The following is a 19,222-nucleotide window of genomic DNA, read 5'->3' on the forward strand; positions in this document are numbered from 1 at the left end:
AGGGCCTCTCTGCTGCCTGGGGAAAGTGTTTCTGGTGCCATTCATGATTGCTCAAGTGGTAACAAGAAATCCTATGAGTGCTTAGAAATCCTAATGCTCGTTATTCTGGCTGTTTTCTTACTTTTGTTTTTTGTATTGCAGCTAAAATTCTTTGTTCAGTTCTGGCAAATTTCCTGTAAGAAAAGGTGTTCTGTGAACAAGGAATTATTTTTGTTTTAAATGAGTCAAGCAACTCCTTGCACTACGATTTAAGAGAGTATTTTCCTGGAAGGGATAGATAGACCTTTTGGTAATATTTTCCTAGTCTTGTGACCTATTAAGTTTCAAGTACATGTTTTTAGGCCATGGATTTTCATCAGGGCTTTGTCTTATACCAAAGATTCTCCTGTGGTGCTGATTTTAATACGTGAAGGGAAGATTTTCAGTGTTGACCTTAGTCATTCAAAGTGAAGGCACTGGGCTTAACCTCTGGCTTTATTTTGGATAAATTAGTATGCAGCACTCTCTAAAATCTAATCATTGCTTTGTGATGAGCAACTTGTAATGATTGAAATACTCTTTCTTTCAATTTGTCTGAGTGAAATTTTATTCTGTCATGATTACCAGTCCTAGTTCAGCAAAGTTCTACAGTGTAAGAAAACCTGCTTATGGTTTGCTTTTCAGGTCATAAAATAAAGGTTTGGGAAGGTATCCTTGTACTTCATCTAGTTGGAGCCTATTTCAAAGACAAACTTAGAGAGCGGGTGTAAAATAAAAAAGGACAAGTGAAAATCTTATAAAACAGCTTCAGTAAATTGATGTGATTTACTAAGAATGGAAAGGAGAAGGAATTTTGTGAAACTGTAAAGAATGAGGGTAACAGAAACCCCAAAGACCCCATAGCTATTGTTGTGCCTTCAGAGGTGGCAAACTGAACAGTGAACTGAAGAAAGATGATGTAATGAAGTGTATGCAGTGATATGTTTAGCACAGTGTAGAGATCTTCGAAGCATTAGAACTGATTTAATTTTCTTTTAATACTGACTCTGTATTCCAATGCATACCACTGTTAGTAAATACACTGCGTCTTTTGTAGACGGTGGACATTCACAAAGAGAAAGTTGCTAGAAGAGAAATTGGTATCTTGACTACAAACAAAAACACCTCAAGAACTCACAAAATCATTGCACCAGCTAACCTGGAGCGACCAGTTCGCTACATCAGGAAACCTATTGATTATACAATTCTAGATGATATTGGACATGGAGTGAAGGTAGGTGATATTGTTAAAACAGCCAAACTGCAAATACATTGTCTTTGTATATTTTCAAAATAATCTGATGTTTTTTATGATAACATACCAGTTTCTCCTTGCCTGGACAGTGTGTCTGTAAACATAAGAGGAGTCTGATTTCCAGTTGCCTCTTCCCCTTCTCTTGCCCCAGTGTTTCTAAACCTTGCAAGCCCACTGAGTCTTATTTCTTAGGATACTTGGGACTGTGAGTCTCATCTTTTAAAATGTTTCTGAGTTCTAGCGTGTGATGCTGTTGCTGTTTCAGTCAGTTGCCAGGGATATACCCAGAGACTGAAAGGTGAATGCCCATCACTTTTCTGCCTGAATCAGCACCACAGAGTATGATCCAGCTGTAATTGCCACTGGTTTACTTTAAAGCTCACCCAAAGAAAGGGTTTGCATGAGAGGTATTATGTGCTCCCTTTTCTTCTTTCTGTCAGAGTCAGTTATACACAAACCCAGTGATTTGCTTTGTTTAAAGTCAGCTCTCTACAACTTTTGTGCCACGTGGGGTTTTGGGATGCAAATATTGCTGCCAAGTTTGAAGCCAGCTGGTTCTCCTTTTTAAGACCAGAAAAAAAGAAGGAATTTCAGGGCAAAGATCAGACTGAGACACAACTGGTGGCTGTTAGATCAGCATACACAACAGCAGTAATATCATGTGTGAGATTAGATATGCATTTTTAAAAGCACATCCTGAATGTAAACACAGTGTTAGCAGGTGTGAGCTCATTGTTAACTTGTGCTGCCAGGAAAACAAATACGGAAATGAGGACACTGACAGTGTTAAAGTTCCAGGAAATGAAAGGTAAATAACACAAATCACTGTCATTTTTACATGACAAACTAACAAATCTGTAACTCTGCTAAGTAGCAGTAAGGTAAGATGCTTCTTCCAGTCAAAGTACACCAGATTTCCTTTTGCCTGACTCCTAACTTGCATTATCTGTGTTGTTCTATTGGAATTGTTTGCTTGGACAGCCATTTAAATGGCAGTATGTTGTTTAACCTAACTCTTAAAATTCAAATTCAGAACAGTTTGTTTTAGATATCTTTCCCAAGCAATTTTATGCAAGGTCTTCTCAACATCCTGTCTGTTAACAGAAAGTCTCCTTTCCCCCATTTCTTACCCAAAGAGTCAAGCTCTAAACACATACAAAAAAGACAAGTGGCTCTTTAAGCTTGGTTTGGAAAACCAAACCAAACAAAAAAATCACTGACATTATAACCTACAGTTTTGACAGGGAAATTATTGTCACTCTTGTGTTAAAATCTACCAGTTCTTAAAAATTTTGAATTTATACAGGTCAGCAGAACTCCTTCTGGATATGGATGAGCATATTAACCTGTAGGTTTGCTATTGCTAATATTTTAATAATCACTTCTTTTTTAAGGAGATCATTTTAGAACTCATTAAAGAATAGTTTTTAATTGCTCTGCAGCACATTCTTATTTAGCACTGGCTCTAAATCATGATAATTGGTATCCCACTTAGCTCATTTTAGCAGAGTTATACTCACCGTGATGCCATGAATTACATTCTTCTGAAAGAACAGAGTTCATCGAATGGATGATGACTTGAATGTGCATTTACATCCATTTGTTTTGTTTGTGATATACTTGAAACATCTTACAAGTGATATTTACAATATATTTACACTATATTTATCTAGAAAATGAAGAAGTGTTGTGTACTTGTGAAACAATAAGCAGAGAACTTGAAATCATGTTATCCTTAAAATCACAGATGTGTTCCCATCAGGTTAATCCTGTGTTTAGGACAGAAGATGGAACAACTCTCTTGCTCATGAGGAAAAGTGGCCAATTGTGCTTATGAAAACTTGTTTTGTTCTGCTTGACTAACTGCAGATTACTTTACTAGATCTCTGGCTAGAACAGAGAGGAAAAAAAGAAAAGAGATAGAAGCTTTAAATTTGCCTGTTTATAGGTCTTTATTATTTGAGCTGTGCTACTTTTCCCTTCAAGTGAACATTCAGGAGTTATTGCATAAAGAGCACTGAAGTTCCAGTTAGCATGAGGGTGCCTCAGTCTGCATCCTTTGTTCTTTCTGTTCTATAGGGCTTCCCCTTTTGCACTTGGGGCCAGACTTAGGTGTTTTCAGGACAGTCAGAGTGCTAATGTAGCAGGCATTCCTTGCAGCCCCTGAGAAAGATGGCAAACTGAACAGAGACTAATACTGGAGTAAAAGAGAGGATCCCTGGCCAACAAATTCAGTGTGCCATGCTGAGAGAAGTAGTATAGGCACTTCAGCATCTTACTCCTTCCACTCAGAAATTTGGAGTAGCAGTGAACACCATATTCAGGAAAGGGTGTTCTACAGTATAGTTTCATCATAGGTGTGAGAATTCAAGTGCCTCTGTATCATCCAGCAGTCTCTCCTCATCTTCCTGCCCTGAAGCTACAATGGTGCAAAAATCTAAAGAACCTTTTGTGTGAAAGAGACTTGCTTTCAATTTTCTTTCAAACGTTTCCTGAGTTACAAAGGCTTCCAATCTGTTCTTCCCTCCAAAGAATTCTTTAGTCAAGAGGATGAGAAAAGAAAAAGTGATCATTTGTTGGGGTGTATGAAGGCACAGTGTCATTGCCAGGCAGTGCTGCCGAGGTCTCTGCCCAGCACTCCCAGTGCAGCTGAGCTCTCTGCCAGGACAGGGCAGCCTGCTTGGCCAGGGCAGCGCTGTGAGGCACAGACCACACTGGTTCATTGATCAAAGAAGGAGATTTGCTAGGAAATCAGATTATGTTTCTTTCTTAATACAGTAGGGTTCTCTTCTCAATGGATGAAACAGATTAGTCACTCCAGATGCTCTACCATTGAGATTGTGAATATTTAATGTTTGGTGTTACAGAAAGTGTAAGAAACTTAATGATACGTTTACATTAACTGAACTGGAAACAGATCATTCAAATGGAAAGACTTGTATTTTTAAGACAAATTATGGGGAAAGCAGATATATGGTATTATGCCAGTAAGATGCAGGACTTAGTGTCAAAAAGCTAGCACTTCAGCTTTAAAATAAGCTTTTACTGTTGGTTAAAGTCTTAATTTATAGCTTATAAAATGGGGGTATGTGGTGCAGTATCCAAATAGAGTGCTGTACTTCTTCCAAGACATAATGATTTGCTCTTGATCTTTGTTCAAGAGAAACCTCATGGCATCAAGTTAACTAACAGCTCTGTCTCAGAAAGAATATGTATTAGTTTGTTTTAGAGGCTCCTCTTTCAGCTGGGGTAATTGTGCTCATGCATGTAAACAATGTAAATGAGCTCAGGCTCATTGATAAGGCTATTCTTTGACAGCTCAAATAAATTAATCTCTGAAGTTAATCCATCTGGATCTCATGATCCATTTTGAAAGCAGCTGCCTTTTTGTTGTTAGCACTGTAAGAACTTGGATAAACAGTGTATAAGCATTTGAACATTAATTTCAAAGTATTAATCTAAAGGCTTTGTGGTCAATGTATATTAAAAGTTTCAGCTCGAAGATCTTTTGTTCATGACATTCTGCTTTAACCACTCTTTCTATGATCTACTGATACATTATTTTGTTAATGCTGAATGCTTAACTTTTTTCTTTCTTTTTCCTTTCTCTTCATATCCTGAAGTTCCAACTAACCTTTCAATGCTTTTTTTCCTTACCTCTTTTATTTGCTCCATTTATGCATTAAGTGGTTGCTTAGATTTAAGGTAAGAAACCCCAGGGCTGGTTTTCCATTCTTCTTCTTCTGAGATTATTACACACGGGGAGATGATTAACATGAATGTTACTGATGGTTTAAAACAACACCTGCTCTCCCTTCTTTGGAGCAGAACTTCTGTTGAGTGATTTCATTGCAGATAAGCATTTTGTGATACAAATTGATGTGTTTATGGAGGGAAGCTAACACAGTCAATTCTAAAAGCTTTGTATCAAAATGTCAACTGTCTTCAGCATATTATCTGCCAGATCATTTGCACGGGAGGGATATTGTGCCAGCCTGGTGTAGACAGAAAGATACAGTGAATAGACAGCAGCTGAATATGAGCCTCCCCCTGTGTAATATTCTTTTTATCCTATATACGGTGAAAGTTGCGGTTTGATTGGGATTAATGTTTCAGTGTGAAGTTGCTCAGATAATGGGCTCTCAAAGGTAACAATTTCAAATCTGTATATTATTTTTTAAAGTTGCAGTATTCTTATTTTTTTCAGAAACTGCTAGCAATATTTAAGTACTGAGAAGCACTCATGTATGGAAACTCACAAATTTGATAATTGTGTAAAATACTCAATAACCCTTAAGTAACACGCTCAGGGATTTATTTAGTTGAATATTAAATGAATAGGGTAGCAAAGAACTCAGGCTGAAGTAGGTCTGATTCTCAAGGATCTTAGAGATTTAAATGTTAGTAGTCTTAGTGGCTGCAGAAGCAGCAATAAAAAGCATCAAATCAATTAGACAAGCAGTTAAAGGAAATTATGGTGGAGTTAATAGCACATTAATTAATAGTTTGGTTATAGCATTTATTGACTATTATGATATCATCATCCTCCTGAAGTGCAACTGGTTTGGGGAAAGTGGAAATGAAAGTTTTTTAGTAGCAGCTACCACAGTTTTTAAGAGGGAACTGTATTTTAGCACAGAGAATGCCAATATGTAGTATGAGTATCTGAATTACAGGGAGTTCCATGTGGTGTGAAATATTTTTTTGTATTTTCTGTGACTGGAAAAAGCTAAAAGAAAATCCTGCAAATTCCTGAGAAGGTTGCCTATAAAACCAGGTATTTCTGTATATATCCCTGTGAAATTGGACAGATGGTCCAATTGAATACTTAGTCAGGTATTCAAGTGTATGTAGCACATCTGGTAACAGTGGAAAACTTCTAATAAATGAGAAAATTCTCACATGTCATTTTAAATTTATTTTTACTTAAGTGTGTGAGGCATACAGTGTTTCAACTCATATAGTGCTTAAATGCTTTTAATTTGAGGATGGCAAAATATATCTCCTCCCTGGCTTTTACTGTCTGTCTACACAAAATGGATACTTCTGATGCTGAATATGTCTTATTCTGGACACAGCACATACTGGAAATAGTTTTCTCCGTGTTCTTAAAAAAATCCCAAACTCAGTTTTCTTTGTTGATCTCTGCGGTTGCAATTATAAACAAGTAATAACTACCCTAAAAATAAAGTATTAAAATTGTATAATTATAGATTATGTGTGAATTGCCATATCTGTGCATCATCTGCAATGGTGATAAGTCTCTTCAGCTTTTCAGAGAAAATAATTTTTTCTATTTGTAGATTTGGAATGAAAATAACATTTTTTTTTACAACACCAGTTAAAATATTTCTTTATTTTTACAACAGTGAACCTGATTAGAAATTCAGTTTGAGAAATCACAGTGTGTCGATCAACTTCTCATTGCCAAAACCTGAGGGTTTAAAAGAAAGAAGAAACAAGGCAAAAAGTAGCACAGCATCTTTTCAGTGTAGCTGAGTGGTTCTTTGTCTCCCTGAAGTCACCATGCATCAGGCTGAAAGGAGAGAACTACAGGGCAGTAACCCCAGTTCTGTGTGAATGGTTATTTTACCTCACCCCTGAGTGATTGGATATGGAGTGTTTATCCTGCATTTACTTCTCATGGCTGCAGGAAAACCTCAGTCTCAGCTGAGAGCTACAACACTGACAGTAGCAGGGCTAACTGTGCTTGTGTCTGGGTAACTTCAATTGTTCACAGATTTTGAAGAAAATTCCAATTACAATTCAGAGGAGTATCTGTAGCATCTCCTGTCATCAAATCAGTTGATATGACATTGGTTAAGCATTTTTGTATTTTCCAGACTTGACTCTTCAATTACTTTACGTAGGTGGATTTGGTAAAACAAGTAGGCTCACTTGCTGAAGCTTCTCCTTGTGGTCATTTGCCAAAACAGGGCTGAGATTTATACACTTGGCTTCCCTGTGAACTGGTTAATCAGCTGAGCAGCATATGGGCATGCACAGCAAGTACTGGAGTGGCTGAGCACAGCCTGGAAAGGAACATACTTTGAGGTAGCAGATGATGGGCCAGGAATCTGTTTGTGTCTCTGTGCATTAACAAGATGAGGCAGGCGTGGGAAGGGAGGTTTCATTCAGCCCTGGGTTGTTTTTTCCTGGAACTGAATATAAAATTGCTCAAGAAGATTGAGTAGCTGCTTGAAGTTTCTGAATATAACCCATGAAACATCACTGATGGGACACTTTTTCTTACTAGATTTTGGGCAAAAGATGATACTTTTCACATCCGGAAAGTTCTAGAAAATACAGTGTGACAGTAAAAAAATTAAAATTTTCTGGCTGAGTGCAGCTTTAGAAAGTAGCTCCTGAGGTTTGATTGTGTGGAATATCTGGTGTTCAGGATTTTGAGGGGAAAAAAACCCCAACCAACCAAGAAAAGAAAACTCACTTGGTTTTGGTAATTGAACTGACAATGAGATTTCTTCAGATAAGTAAAAATGTGCATTGAAAGCTTTGCTGCAGGTAAGCTGCAGAAATACAGGGCGTGGGTGCAAATAGTTCTGCAGTCTGTTGACCAGCTCTTATATCTGACCAATTATGTACTTCTGCACTTCTTGCTCATTAAATTTAATTCCCACGAATTAAATTGAATGAACTGCAGAATTTATTGGTTTTAATCAGCTTATTTCACAGAAATTTCTTATACAGTGGAATGCTGAAGAAGCTTAATATGTTAAATGTTAATGTAAATATAACTCTGAGGAAAATTCCGTCATATGTTGGACCAAAAGATGGTGATTTAATTACTGGAATCTATGAAAAGCTAGTTGCCAAAAATAGAAATTGGACAAATACATCTTAATTCTTAAAAAAATTAAAATAGTAGTTTTTATAAGGGCTCTAGTCAGTGCTATATTGTGTCTTAAAATCATCAGATGGTGCTTTTCCAGAACTGGCACTGTAGCTCAATATAGAACACACTGAATGCAACACCATTGTACCCTTTTGAAACAGAACAGTCCATAGGGATCCATTTCTTTACAATTGATTTTATGGCTGTTACTGAGGGGCTGGATCTCTGTACGTCCTCCAGGATGTGTTACTTACCACGAACCATCTTTTTAAGTGGTTTCTGCAGTTTCTTCCTGAGCAAAACTTGGAATTCTAGCTCCACTACTGCCAAAAGTTACAGCTTTGGTAGAAGACATTTTTTTCTGTAGTGCAAGTGCTTGCTAATTCATGTATAAAAAGCTTTTCCGAGGTATCCATTAAACAAAAAGCTTAACCAAGATCTCGCTAGAATTATTTGGTGTTCCATTGTGTAACTTCAGTTGGTAATTAATTTTTTACTTTTTTTTCTGCCGTGGGAAGAGATTAAAAAAAGAAATTAGAAAAAATTGGAAAAATCCCTTCATGCTTTGTGCATAGGCCCTGTGTCCTACTTGTCTGCTCACAGGGATGTCTTCCTGCTTTCACATCAGTAAGCTTTGCTTTTTCCTGAGCTTTGTGCCCAAACCATTACTGCCTCTCATTTGTTTTTCTACTGGTGTCAGCACAGTGGTGACCTGCCTTGGCAGTGGTGAGCAGAGGCAGAGATACTGCTCTGTGTTTCTGGTTGCAGGCTCTGTTTTGACATGCATTTTCTTAAAATAATTTGCAAGCTTTAAACTAGAAATCCACCTTAGATCTGTGGGGTTGTGCAGTCAAACAAACACTAACTGAGGATGCAATTCCTGTGCTTTCACCCTCTCACTAAATCAGCTGCATCTGGGTAGTTCCAGCTGTGCAGCACCAGGGGAAGTGATGTCAGAAACAGAACAACTTCTGGCAAGGACCAACTTACTCCAGAAACACGTTTGGAACTTGACAGCAAATGCAAATGAGGCCTTGAGTTCTGATGGTTGCTTCGGATTTTAGGAGTTTGTAAGAGGGATGTGTGTGGATGAGAATTTGTGTATGGAAACTGTGTTTCCAAGCATGTGTGCAAAATGGAAAAGGGAATAAATAGAGTGAAGTTTGGAAGGGGGGGGGGCATTAATGGCCTTCCTTTTTTCTCCAAGTAGTCATAGGACACAGTGGGAAATGTTACAATATTTGTGTCTCAGCTGAAGTTGCAATTTTTATACTTTTAGATTTTAGCATCTTTAATACTTTTATTTCCACAGATCTGTCCATTTTGATCAGAACCAGTGAAATAATTTTATATTTTTAATTTCCCTTATGTGATTATTTAGCAATAAGTCCAAGGGAAGTTACTTGCATAGGGTTGTTTAATTTAGAGTAGCTGTTCTTAAGGCCATCGGGCCTGTCAGATTTAAAGACAGCCCTGTCAGTTTTAATTACTTGCTCTTTGAACATTTCAATTTCAATGTTGAAAAGTCACTTCAGAAACACTGAAACTAAGCTTACTGTCCATGCATTACCCCATCTTTCAGTTGAATTTTTTGGGGGATTACTTCTTTGGGACTGTTTCTGGTCTAAAAAGGGATTGCTTTTCATTTAGACACATTTTTCTGAAGTTTTTTTCCCATCTTATGTCAAGGATATGTTTATTTGCAGTGTTAATGGACTGTCTATCAGTCACTGGAGTTCTGCGTTAGTCAGGCAACTATTCCCTCCACTTTTCAGTGTGTCTGGGGGGCTGTTACAGCATCCTTCACCACAGCTGTCCTTCCTTTTCAGGTAGCTGCAGTCCTGTGGAAGTGGAACAGTTCGGTTTTGTTCTTGCAATGATTTATGTAAAATAAAAGATTCTCTGCCATTAAATGTATGGAATGTTATATTAACTGTAAAGGTAACGTAAAGTTCAGATTTAAATAAACTTCCAAGTGGTTACAACATCAAAGTGCAGCCAGTTAGAACAGCTGAGTGGACTGTTCAGGGGCACAGGTTGTTCTGTTCGCTCTCACCTGAAAAGCAGGGGCAGAGTGTGCTGTTTGACACAGAGCACATGACAGTTCTGGAAGAGTTTAATTAACATGGATTTTGTTTGTTTGAGGGGTTTTTTTGAACTATTCAGATAGGTAAGTGGGTGAAACAGGTGTGTGTAATGAAAGAGGAAATACAGGGGGTGCTGCAACTTTAAAAAAAAAGATCAGATTTTGCTATTCCTTAAATGTTCCGTGTATAGAATAAAATACACTTCATTTTACACTTTCCCTTTTCCCTTCAAGTAGTTGTAGATCAGTGCTTACCTCATCCCTTGAATTAACTTTAGATTTCTTGTTGCTTAGAGTTGGCTTAAAGGACTTTATAATGCTGTGTAAAGTAATTTTTTCTTAAATTGACATTACAAAGTACTCTTACACAACTAAATCCAAACATCTGGTTTTGAATCTGACAAAAACCCCAACTTTTAGTGCTTGGTCTTCTTTTCTTCCCAGCAGATTGAAAATGTGATAGCACTGGGATTATTTAGAGCCAGAAAATCAAATTTCAGTGGATTAGAATGCTGACTATATTACTCTTCACACTGTTGTCAATATTTATCAATTCACAAATCTAAACATTACCAAGGTTTTAAGTGAGTTGTTATAGTCAAATTTTAAAGGAGTAATTTGCCTTTAATGATGTTTGCAAATACTCTGAGCACCTTGATCACTGCTTCATTTTTATATGGGAGGTGGGGGCAGCAGCCAAGACACGTTTGGGGAGGAAGAAACACTGTGAAATAGAGCATGGCAGGAAGAACAGAGGAAGGGATGTAAGCATACTTGTTGAGGTTTGTTGAATATCTCTGTGCCTGAGCAGTGATTTCAGCACTCATGAATCCCAGCTGTTCTGTAGGCAGACCATGTACCAATTCCTGAAAGGAAATGTGCATTGGGAGAATTATGCTTGGCTGGCAGACTGCAGAGAAGCAAAATGCCTACATTGGTAACCACTGATTATGATTCCTAGATTGATCAATCAGCCAGGAATGCAAATGAGTTTTGGAAAGAAGTTAGAATAAATTATTTTACGTAAAATTTACTTTATTAGTATTTTAACCAGAGAGAGGAGAAGTGGACAAACCGCAGTTACATCACATCACTGCTAAATATTTTTCTCCCTGTCCGTTTATTTATAAATTTTTAGAGATTAAATTGCTACAGATTTGGTGGGGGGAGAAAAAAATTGCATATTTTTATTTTTCTCCATAGAGCTTTTTCTGTGTTTACATGTACTTAACTAATACTTACAATAAAGATCATCTTTAAAAAATTTATATGCTGTGAAAACACTAAAACATTAATGGATCATATTTATAGATTACTTTGACTTCTGTATAAATCACATTAAATTATGGCCTTTTAGATAAGCTTTAGTATTTCTAAACAGTATTCAAAAGCATTTTTGCAAATTTACCATTGAGTAGTGCAATGTGAAGTAACTGCCTTTACCTCAGAAGACGACTGGGAGGTTCAGCCAAGTTAGGTGCAGTGTCTCTATTGTCAGTGACTTCATGGGCATGTGAGAGCCTGAAGGCAAATCCACTTTTTGTACATACAGTTTTAAAAAACCCTATGTAATAAAGAGTCCTTTGAGCACAACTCTTGACTTCTAGCAGAGTGGAAATTGCATATAAAATGCATGGCCTCTCAATTTTTTTTGTTCATTTAAACCTTTCCCTACTTAGAGTTAATTGCTAAAGGCATCTCAGTGTCTCTGCCCCCAGAACCTGAGCTGAGTGAAGGCCGTTTTCTCCCCATTCTTTCCCACAGGTCAGCACACAGAACATGAAGATGGGTGGGCTTCCTCGTACAACACCACCCACCCAGAAGCCACCAAGTCCACCAATGTCAGGAAAAGGAACTATTGGGTAAGTGCAGTTACTGAATGGGTAAATGGCTGTGGTGAACAGAAGGGAAAGGGGGAAGATTCCTTCTTTTTCTGTAGTATGAGGGGTTTTTGTTTTATTTTAAGCATTCACAAAGAGGTGTTAGATCTACATCCTCTTATGCTGTTCATATCTCGTATGTTAACGTGCTTCTGCCAGAAGACAGTGGACATCATCAGCCTTTCCCAACAGGAATCTTTTTCTCATTGCAGAACACTCAACACTGTGTGCTTTAGAGTAAAATGTCATTAGCTATGTGGCTTTGAAAGGTGGTGCTAAACAACTGAACAATTAGTAAAAGGCATTGTTCATTAATTATTTGTGCTGTGCGTGATAAAAGTGCTTTCCTGTTAAGTCTATGAACTTGACCTTGACCTTAGGAAAATGTGTTATAAGTGGGATGAATGCTGTTTGCTGGTATGTGATTATTTATATACGTACAGGCCGTGGTGCTTGATTTTAATACATGATAATGGCTTACCTTAAAACAAGAATGGGATGTGCAGCACAGAGTTTATTAACAGGAAGACTAAACTACATGATGAACATCCTTAATTTTGTCTCGTCCTACAGAGTAGATACTACAAAGTCATAGAGAAAAGCCCCATTCTTTTGGCTCCCGTTAGTGATCAGTATGTAGCTGCCTTTTAAAGAATGGAAGATACTTTGGTTTTGTCCCTGTTACCCTAACTGGCTCCTGACCACATGTCGTGCAGGCGGCACTCCCCGTACCGCACGCTGGAGCCGGTGCGGCCGCCGGTGGTGCCCAACGACTACGTGCCGAGCCCCACGCGCAACATGGCACCGTCCCAGCAGAGCCCGGTGAGAACGGCCTCGGTGAACCAGCGCAACCGCACCTACAGGTACCGTATGGGCACGCCGAGCATCCCACCACCAAACCCGCGGGGCCGCGGCACAGCCCGTCCTGCGCGCCGGGAACGGCACTCGGTGTGGGGAGAGTGAGCGCTACCCAAACCAGAACAGTGGATTATGAGAAGATTATTCACTCAATCTCCCTAGTCACCTTCATTTTAGTGCTCTCAGTTATGATACTTAATGAATTACTGAGATTGTGAAGTCTTTCAAGGAGGTAGAGTGTGATACTGTTTTACTAAATGCTCACAAAACTAGGGAAAGGCTTTGTACACATCTTACCTTCTACATGGTGAAGGAGTGCATGGTATGCTTATACTTGACATTTTGGAACAGCCTTTGGTGTTTATAGATTGAGTAGCTGAAATTATAGCATGGTATTTTTAGGATTTTGATAATTTCAAACAGAATAAAGCTGACCTGTATTACCAAAAGTTCTACAGAGGACTAGTTTTTCTCTAGGATAATAAGTTTGTGATAGGTCTAAATACTTCCCTTGAAATACTTACTTTTTAAACATCAGAAGTACTTGAGGATGGTTAAACAGATGGACTTTTAAAATATAAGAAATCTGATTTTTATTATCTTACAACTTCTTGTATGAAAGCATATGAACCACAGTCTAAGCAGTCTGCATGTTTTACAGTTACAGGAAAAAGGTCTGTGTTTGCTGTGTAGGCATCTGACAATCCTGGAATGATGTGCTTTGGACAAGGTTCTGGAGGTGTTACATTCTTGGGCAAGTTCACTGAGAGTCACTGAAAACCCTGCCGAGTTGTAGTCAAAAGGAAGAGTTTTAGGAAAATCCAGCTTTATATAGGTTTATATCATCCTTGTTTCTTTTCTCTCGTTCTCTGTTATTTCTCTGATTTAGTAAGGTGGTGTGTGAGGAATCTTTTGTTTCAGCATGCACAGCAGCATATTCATGTCCTGGTTATTTTGGCTCCTTACAGCAGCAGTGGCAGTAGTGGAGGAAGCCACCCAAGCAGTCGGAGCAGCAGTCGAGAGAACAGTGGAAGTGGAAGTGTAGGTGTTCCCATTGCTGTTCCCACACCATCTCCTCCCAGTGTGTATCCAGGTAAACAGAAACTTGCTGTTCCTCCTTCTGACTCAGCAGTAACCTTGAGTGTTTGCAGTTTCCTAAACTCTAAGGAAAGTCTGAGTTCATTGCTATTGATACTATGAGTTTGAATCAAGTAGCATCTTTTCTGAGAGTGTCTGATGTGCTGTTGTGCTCCTTTTATGTATTAATTGGTTTATCAGAATTTTTTGCTTGACTGCCTGCATGTGACAGGGTAGGGCACAGCACCTTTTCAGTGGGCTGAGGGAAACTTCCATTGTCCTTTTAAGCAAGAGAATGTTTTTTCATTGGCTGTTTATGCAGATATGTAATAGCATGTTTTTAGAAAATTAGATGAAACGAGTTGCAGGCATTGGGTAAATCTTCAGTACATTAATGCAAGCCTGAATTGTGACAGAGAGATACTTGTTCGGTGTAATGGCCCCAGTCTTTCCAGAAATAGGAAGTGTTATTAGTACTTCTTTTTCCTTTGCTCAACCTTTTCAGTGAAGAAGAGTGTATAGTTGGCTTGCAGCATGATCTGAAATATGTGGTGCTTCTGAAACAGAGATAGAAATTTTTTGCTTTCCTCTTTATATTTTCTAATACATACAAAAGCTCAAGATGACCATGCTGCACATTGAAGCATAAATAACAAAATGTAAACACATCTTTGAAAAGTAGTGCCTTTCAGTGAAAAGTTTCGGATTATTCCCTTCAGACCTGAAAAGAAGTGGTTTTGCTTGACCTTCATTTACCATTTACATAGGAATGAGCCTTTCTTTAACAGCTCCATTGTTCTCTCATCTTGTGCATTCTAAATATATGCAGCTAATAAACAGCTAACACTAAATAGTCAAAGGCTTTCTCTAATCCTTGCTAACATATCTCCTTATTAACTCCACCTCTTCCTCCTCTCTTCACTCAGCCCCTGCTGGCTCAGCTGGCACTTCTCCCCTTCCTGCTACCTCTGCTCCTGCCCCCACTCCTCCTGCTCCTGCCCCCTCCTCCGCTGCCCCAGATGCTGCTGCTGCTGCAGGAGCTCAGCCCCTTGCCGATGGCTTCACCTCTCCAACTCCCCCCGCTGTTTCTTCCACACCCTCTACAGGTGAGTGTCTGCTCCAGCTGCTGGGCAGGTGAACCCAGATGTGAGCATGGTCCAAGGCTGGGCAAAGTTACTTCAGCAGTAGTGATTAACAATGTTTTTAACAATCTAATTATAACTAGAAATATTTGCTACTACTCAACTATAAAGTAATAGTAGACAATTGAAGGTCTGCTAGTTTTATAAACAGCAATAATTTAATTTTATAACTTGACTACTTTTGCAGTTATATAATTATATATTGAATTGTAATTTTATTTCTGTTTGGATACTGAGAGCCTCATAGAATAATTGTGTGTGGAGGGAACTAGCACTGATATTTCTGGGTCTGATTATTCCCTTTCATTAATGGAATAAATAAAAAGTGCATCTAGCAAAGTATTACTTATATGACTGGTCTCTTCAATGCTTTCATATGACAAGTCTCACTTCAATGAACTGATAAAATGAGCAAATTTTTTGTGTTCTGTATTAGGTAAAATTCAAGTTTTTATTATGCAGAATAATATTAAAGCATTTTGGTTTAATATGTGGTGCTTTGGGTGTATATTGCAACTTGCTTTTTTCAGTGCTGCAGTTTTCATTTTCTCATATGCTGAAGTTGCAGTGTGTAGTGGTTACCAATCACAGCACTGTGCTGTGTTACCCTTCGAGGAGGAGGGACACCTGCGTTGTGGAGATCTCCTTTAGCCTCCGCATGCTTTGTTACTTTTCATTATAGTGGAGGCTGCTCACAAGGCTGTGAATTGGTTTGTGTGTTTATCAGTGTTCATCTGTCTTCCTAAGAATTGCACCAGGTTCCAGAAGCATTCCTGAAATTGCATTTAGTTTGAAATTAGAAAACACACTAGAATCCATAACTGTGACTAGAACTTTCTAAAATGTGATGAATTTTGGTATCAGAAGGTGATCCTGCTGTCTTCTTCTATGTTTAGAAGATGAGCTGTGGCATGTGGGGCCTCAATCAGTTTCCATTTTTGATGCACTGTCAGTATCCCAGTTCTTAAGCCATGTTGTTTCTGTATTTTTAACAAGTCGAAATTAATGGCTGTTAATTCACATTCACAATTCCATAAAAGTAATTTCGGGTTCCTTACCATTTTTATGAAGATATTTTGCTCCCCTGTGCTATTTATTAGTGAGGTTGCTTGTATGGCTTCTCTAAAATAAAGTATTTGAAGAAACTGGATAATTCACTGTTCATGACGTTGTAGTTTTTGATCCTTAAAACCCTCTTACCCCTGTTTCTTCTCTCTTCCTTTCTCTCCAATCACCACCAATTTCTTAAGTGACAGAGAGAGACACACGTTGGAAAGATGCATCAGGGAAAATGTGCAAAAGCCCATATACTGGGTGGATTCTTTCTGAGCTATTCCTCATCTGTAAAAAGTGCATTTTAAAAAATATATGTACCTGTACAAAGCAGGAGGAGTGTGAATCTCTGGGTCGTGCAGTTGCTTTTAGAAGCAAGTAACAGAGCAAGCAACTTGCGTTTTCATTTACTGACTTAGTGTGAAGTTTTGCAAAGCAATCAAAACATAGTGGGGAACAGTGCAGGTTTTTTACAAAAATTGCACATTCCTTTGTTCTGCTTCCCAATTTGATTCTCTCCTCAATCACAGTGACCATCCCTTGCTTCTTTGCAAACTCTGAAATTTACTTCTAGGACAAATGGTGGAGACAGAATAGTTTGGGGAGCTAATAACCCATATGGGTATAATAAATCCAGCTTTCTGTTCCATGCAGTATAAAATCCAGAGAATTTTATGTGAGCACAGAAGATAGCTTGCTTCATTCATTGCTTGCTTAGATTCAGGATTAACAACTTGAATACAGGAAGTTTTAAAGGAGCAAGTTTTAAAGGAGTTATTTTAATTGACAGCTCCCTAAAGAGGGTTTCTGAGTATGACTTCATTTATTCCATCCTTCAAGCAGTTTCTAACATTCTCTTCTCCAAGATGATTCTCTGCATATCTTCTAACCATCACTAAGATAGGTAGTGTTGTGTTTTTCAGTTCTAGAAAGTAACAGCCTTGAATCCTGGGAATGGCATACAATTAGTTTTTACATGTGTGTTTCTTAATTGCAGGACTCTGAAGTGTTACTTTTTGCAGGTTTATAAATCACCCAATTCACAAGAAGTTATTGTAAACCATTATTTAAAATAGATAACTGGGAATTATTTTCTTTTATTCTGAAGCTTTGTAGCTTAGACACCTTTGTATTTTCATACTGGCTTTTGTAAGCATTGCTGAGTACAGGCAATTGGGAGAGTTGTTTTTTGTGTTGCTGTTGAGATACCCAGTGCCCTGCAGCCAGTCTGCAGCTGGAGTGGCTGAGTCCTTCTAGGATGGAGGCTGTCTTGAAAGGAAAAACAACAGAAACCTTTCCAAGCCTTTGCAAGTTGAGTGCAGATACAAAAAGTCAGGCATCGTTCTCTCTTTGCTAATGCATTTCCGTGTTTACCCCAGGTCACCCCGTGCAGTTCTACAGCATGAACAGGCCTGCGGCTCGGCACACCCCCCCCACCATCGGGGGGTCACTGCCCTACCGGCGCCCTCCTTCCATCACCTCGCAGACCAGCCTGCAGAACCAGATCAACGGGGGACCTTTTTATAACCAGAACCCAGGTGAGACAGCTTGTCTGCCCCATTCAGTTCAGCAGGGGAGAGAGCATGACCTTCAGGTCTCTGAAATTTTATGTTGTCTCCATTGCAGATCTTGCACTGCCACGCTGTTGCTGGTAGCCATGCCAAAGCTGTGGTGCAAGTGCAGAGTGTTCAGCTTCCATTATGGCGAGCAGCATAAAACAATACTGGCTTTGTTGCCAAATAATTTACTTTTTATGTCACAGTCCCTATTAGACAACCTTTAGTCCTTGACCATACTATAGACCTGCTTTGGCGTGGGATGGGTATTTGACTTTGCTGATTAATCAGTCTTTTATCTTGTGTGCTTTTTCCTTCTGATTAATGGACAGTTGAAGAAATTGCACTTGATATACAAGGGTAATCATTAGACACGTGGGATGTGAGGAGCTGTGTTGTTCTGTAAGCCCACAAGGGATGTTATTTTAATGGGTGACCTTACAAAGCAAGATGAGATATTAACAGGGATGGCATGTCCTGTGTGTCAGCATAATGCAGCAGCCTTTTATCTGAGCCTTTTCTCCCATGTTTCTGGTGAGATGGGAAGGTTCGGATAGAGGAGGGGAGAGTTTCTCTTTTGACAAATCTCCAGGAAGATGCAGCAGGATTGAATGTTGACTTACAAGCACTACAGTGTGTTGATGGGTTTTCAAGTGTGTGTGTTAGTTGGTTTATTTTTTTTATTAAGCTGAGCACTGAACTTGGAATTAGGTCAGATGCTGTAATCTGCATTTAAGGGGTTTGATCAGGTTCACTGTTTGTGAGCTACCCCGCAGAGAGATGTGTGTGCTGAACTTGAGAAGGAAGTGCATGGGCCTGCTGGGGATGGGGCAGTGGAAGAGGTTTTATGGCTAAATTGTAGCCCAGTTGCCTGAAATATGTGGTATTTTTTAAGCACATTATTTGCACATTGAAGGCTGAAGGGGAGATAGGTGAGAAGGAAAGGGTACTAGCAATAAAAGAAGCCTTTCAGGATTACTTTTGCAATAAAGAGGATTTTCACTATATCCAGAGTGGTTTTGACAACTGCTGTGCATTTCTGCTTTAGCAAAAAGATAATTCTCTACAAACTGCCTTTGCATTGTTAATAGGTAATCATAGGAAATGCCAAATAGACTTTAAATAAGTTGCATAACCACAATTCAATCTGTGTATTCAGAAAGAAGACAATTATTATGGTGATTAGTCGCTTGAACTGTAAATCACAAACAAAATGCTTCAGTTATACTGGCATATCTGATGCAATATAAATAAGCAGTTTTAGTGAGATACTTTTTCTTGATACACCTAGCAGAATACAGAATGTATTAACTTTGCAGTTACACTAAACCAAGGGGGTTTTTTGAGTGTTCCTTGAGAGGAGAGGATGCACAAGCATGCATCATTGATGGAGACTCTAAGAACAGAGGCACTGCTGTGTCAGTAAGGAGCAGGGTTAGTTTGT

General features: G+C 38.7%; 1 protein-coding gene across 18 annotated transcripts in view; it reads left to right on the forward strand.

Moving 5' to 3' along the window:
• Window positions 1–19,222, forward strand: part of ABI2 (abl interactor 2) — a 71,816-nt gene that overhangs the window by 38,339 nt on the left and 14,255 nt on the right. For 2 of the 18 annotated variants that reach the window (XM_071562958.1, XM_071562962.1), the window contains exons 3-9: window positions 1,076–1,252; window positions 4,961–4,978; window positions 11,977–12,074; window positions 12,809–12,955; window positions 13,919–14,043; window positions 14,954–15,133; window positions 17,602–17,760. In XM_071562958.1, coding sequence (XP_071419059.1) covers window positions 1,076–1,252; window positions 4,961–4,978; window positions 11,977–12,074; window positions 12,809–12,955; window positions 13,919–14,043; window positions 14,954–15,133; window positions 17,602–17,760 — 904 coding nt within the window. The remainder of the gene's footprint in view (window positions 1–1,075; window positions 1,253–4,960; window positions 4,979–11,976; window positions 12,075–12,808; window positions 12,956–13,918; window positions 14,044–14,953; window positions 15,134–17,601; window positions 17,761–19,222) is intronic. The other 16 variants (XM_071562959.1, XM_071562963.1, XM_071562965.1 and 13 more) reach the window with 9 other exon arrangements.

Source organism: Pithys albifrons, chromosome 8 (assembly GCF_047495875.1).
Source record: "Pithys albifrons albifrons isolate INPA30051 chromosome 8, PitAlb_v1, whole genome shotgun sequence".
Classification (NCBI taxonomy): Eukaryota; Metazoa; Chordata; class Aves; order Passeriformes; family Thamnophilidae; genus Pithys; species Pithys albifrons.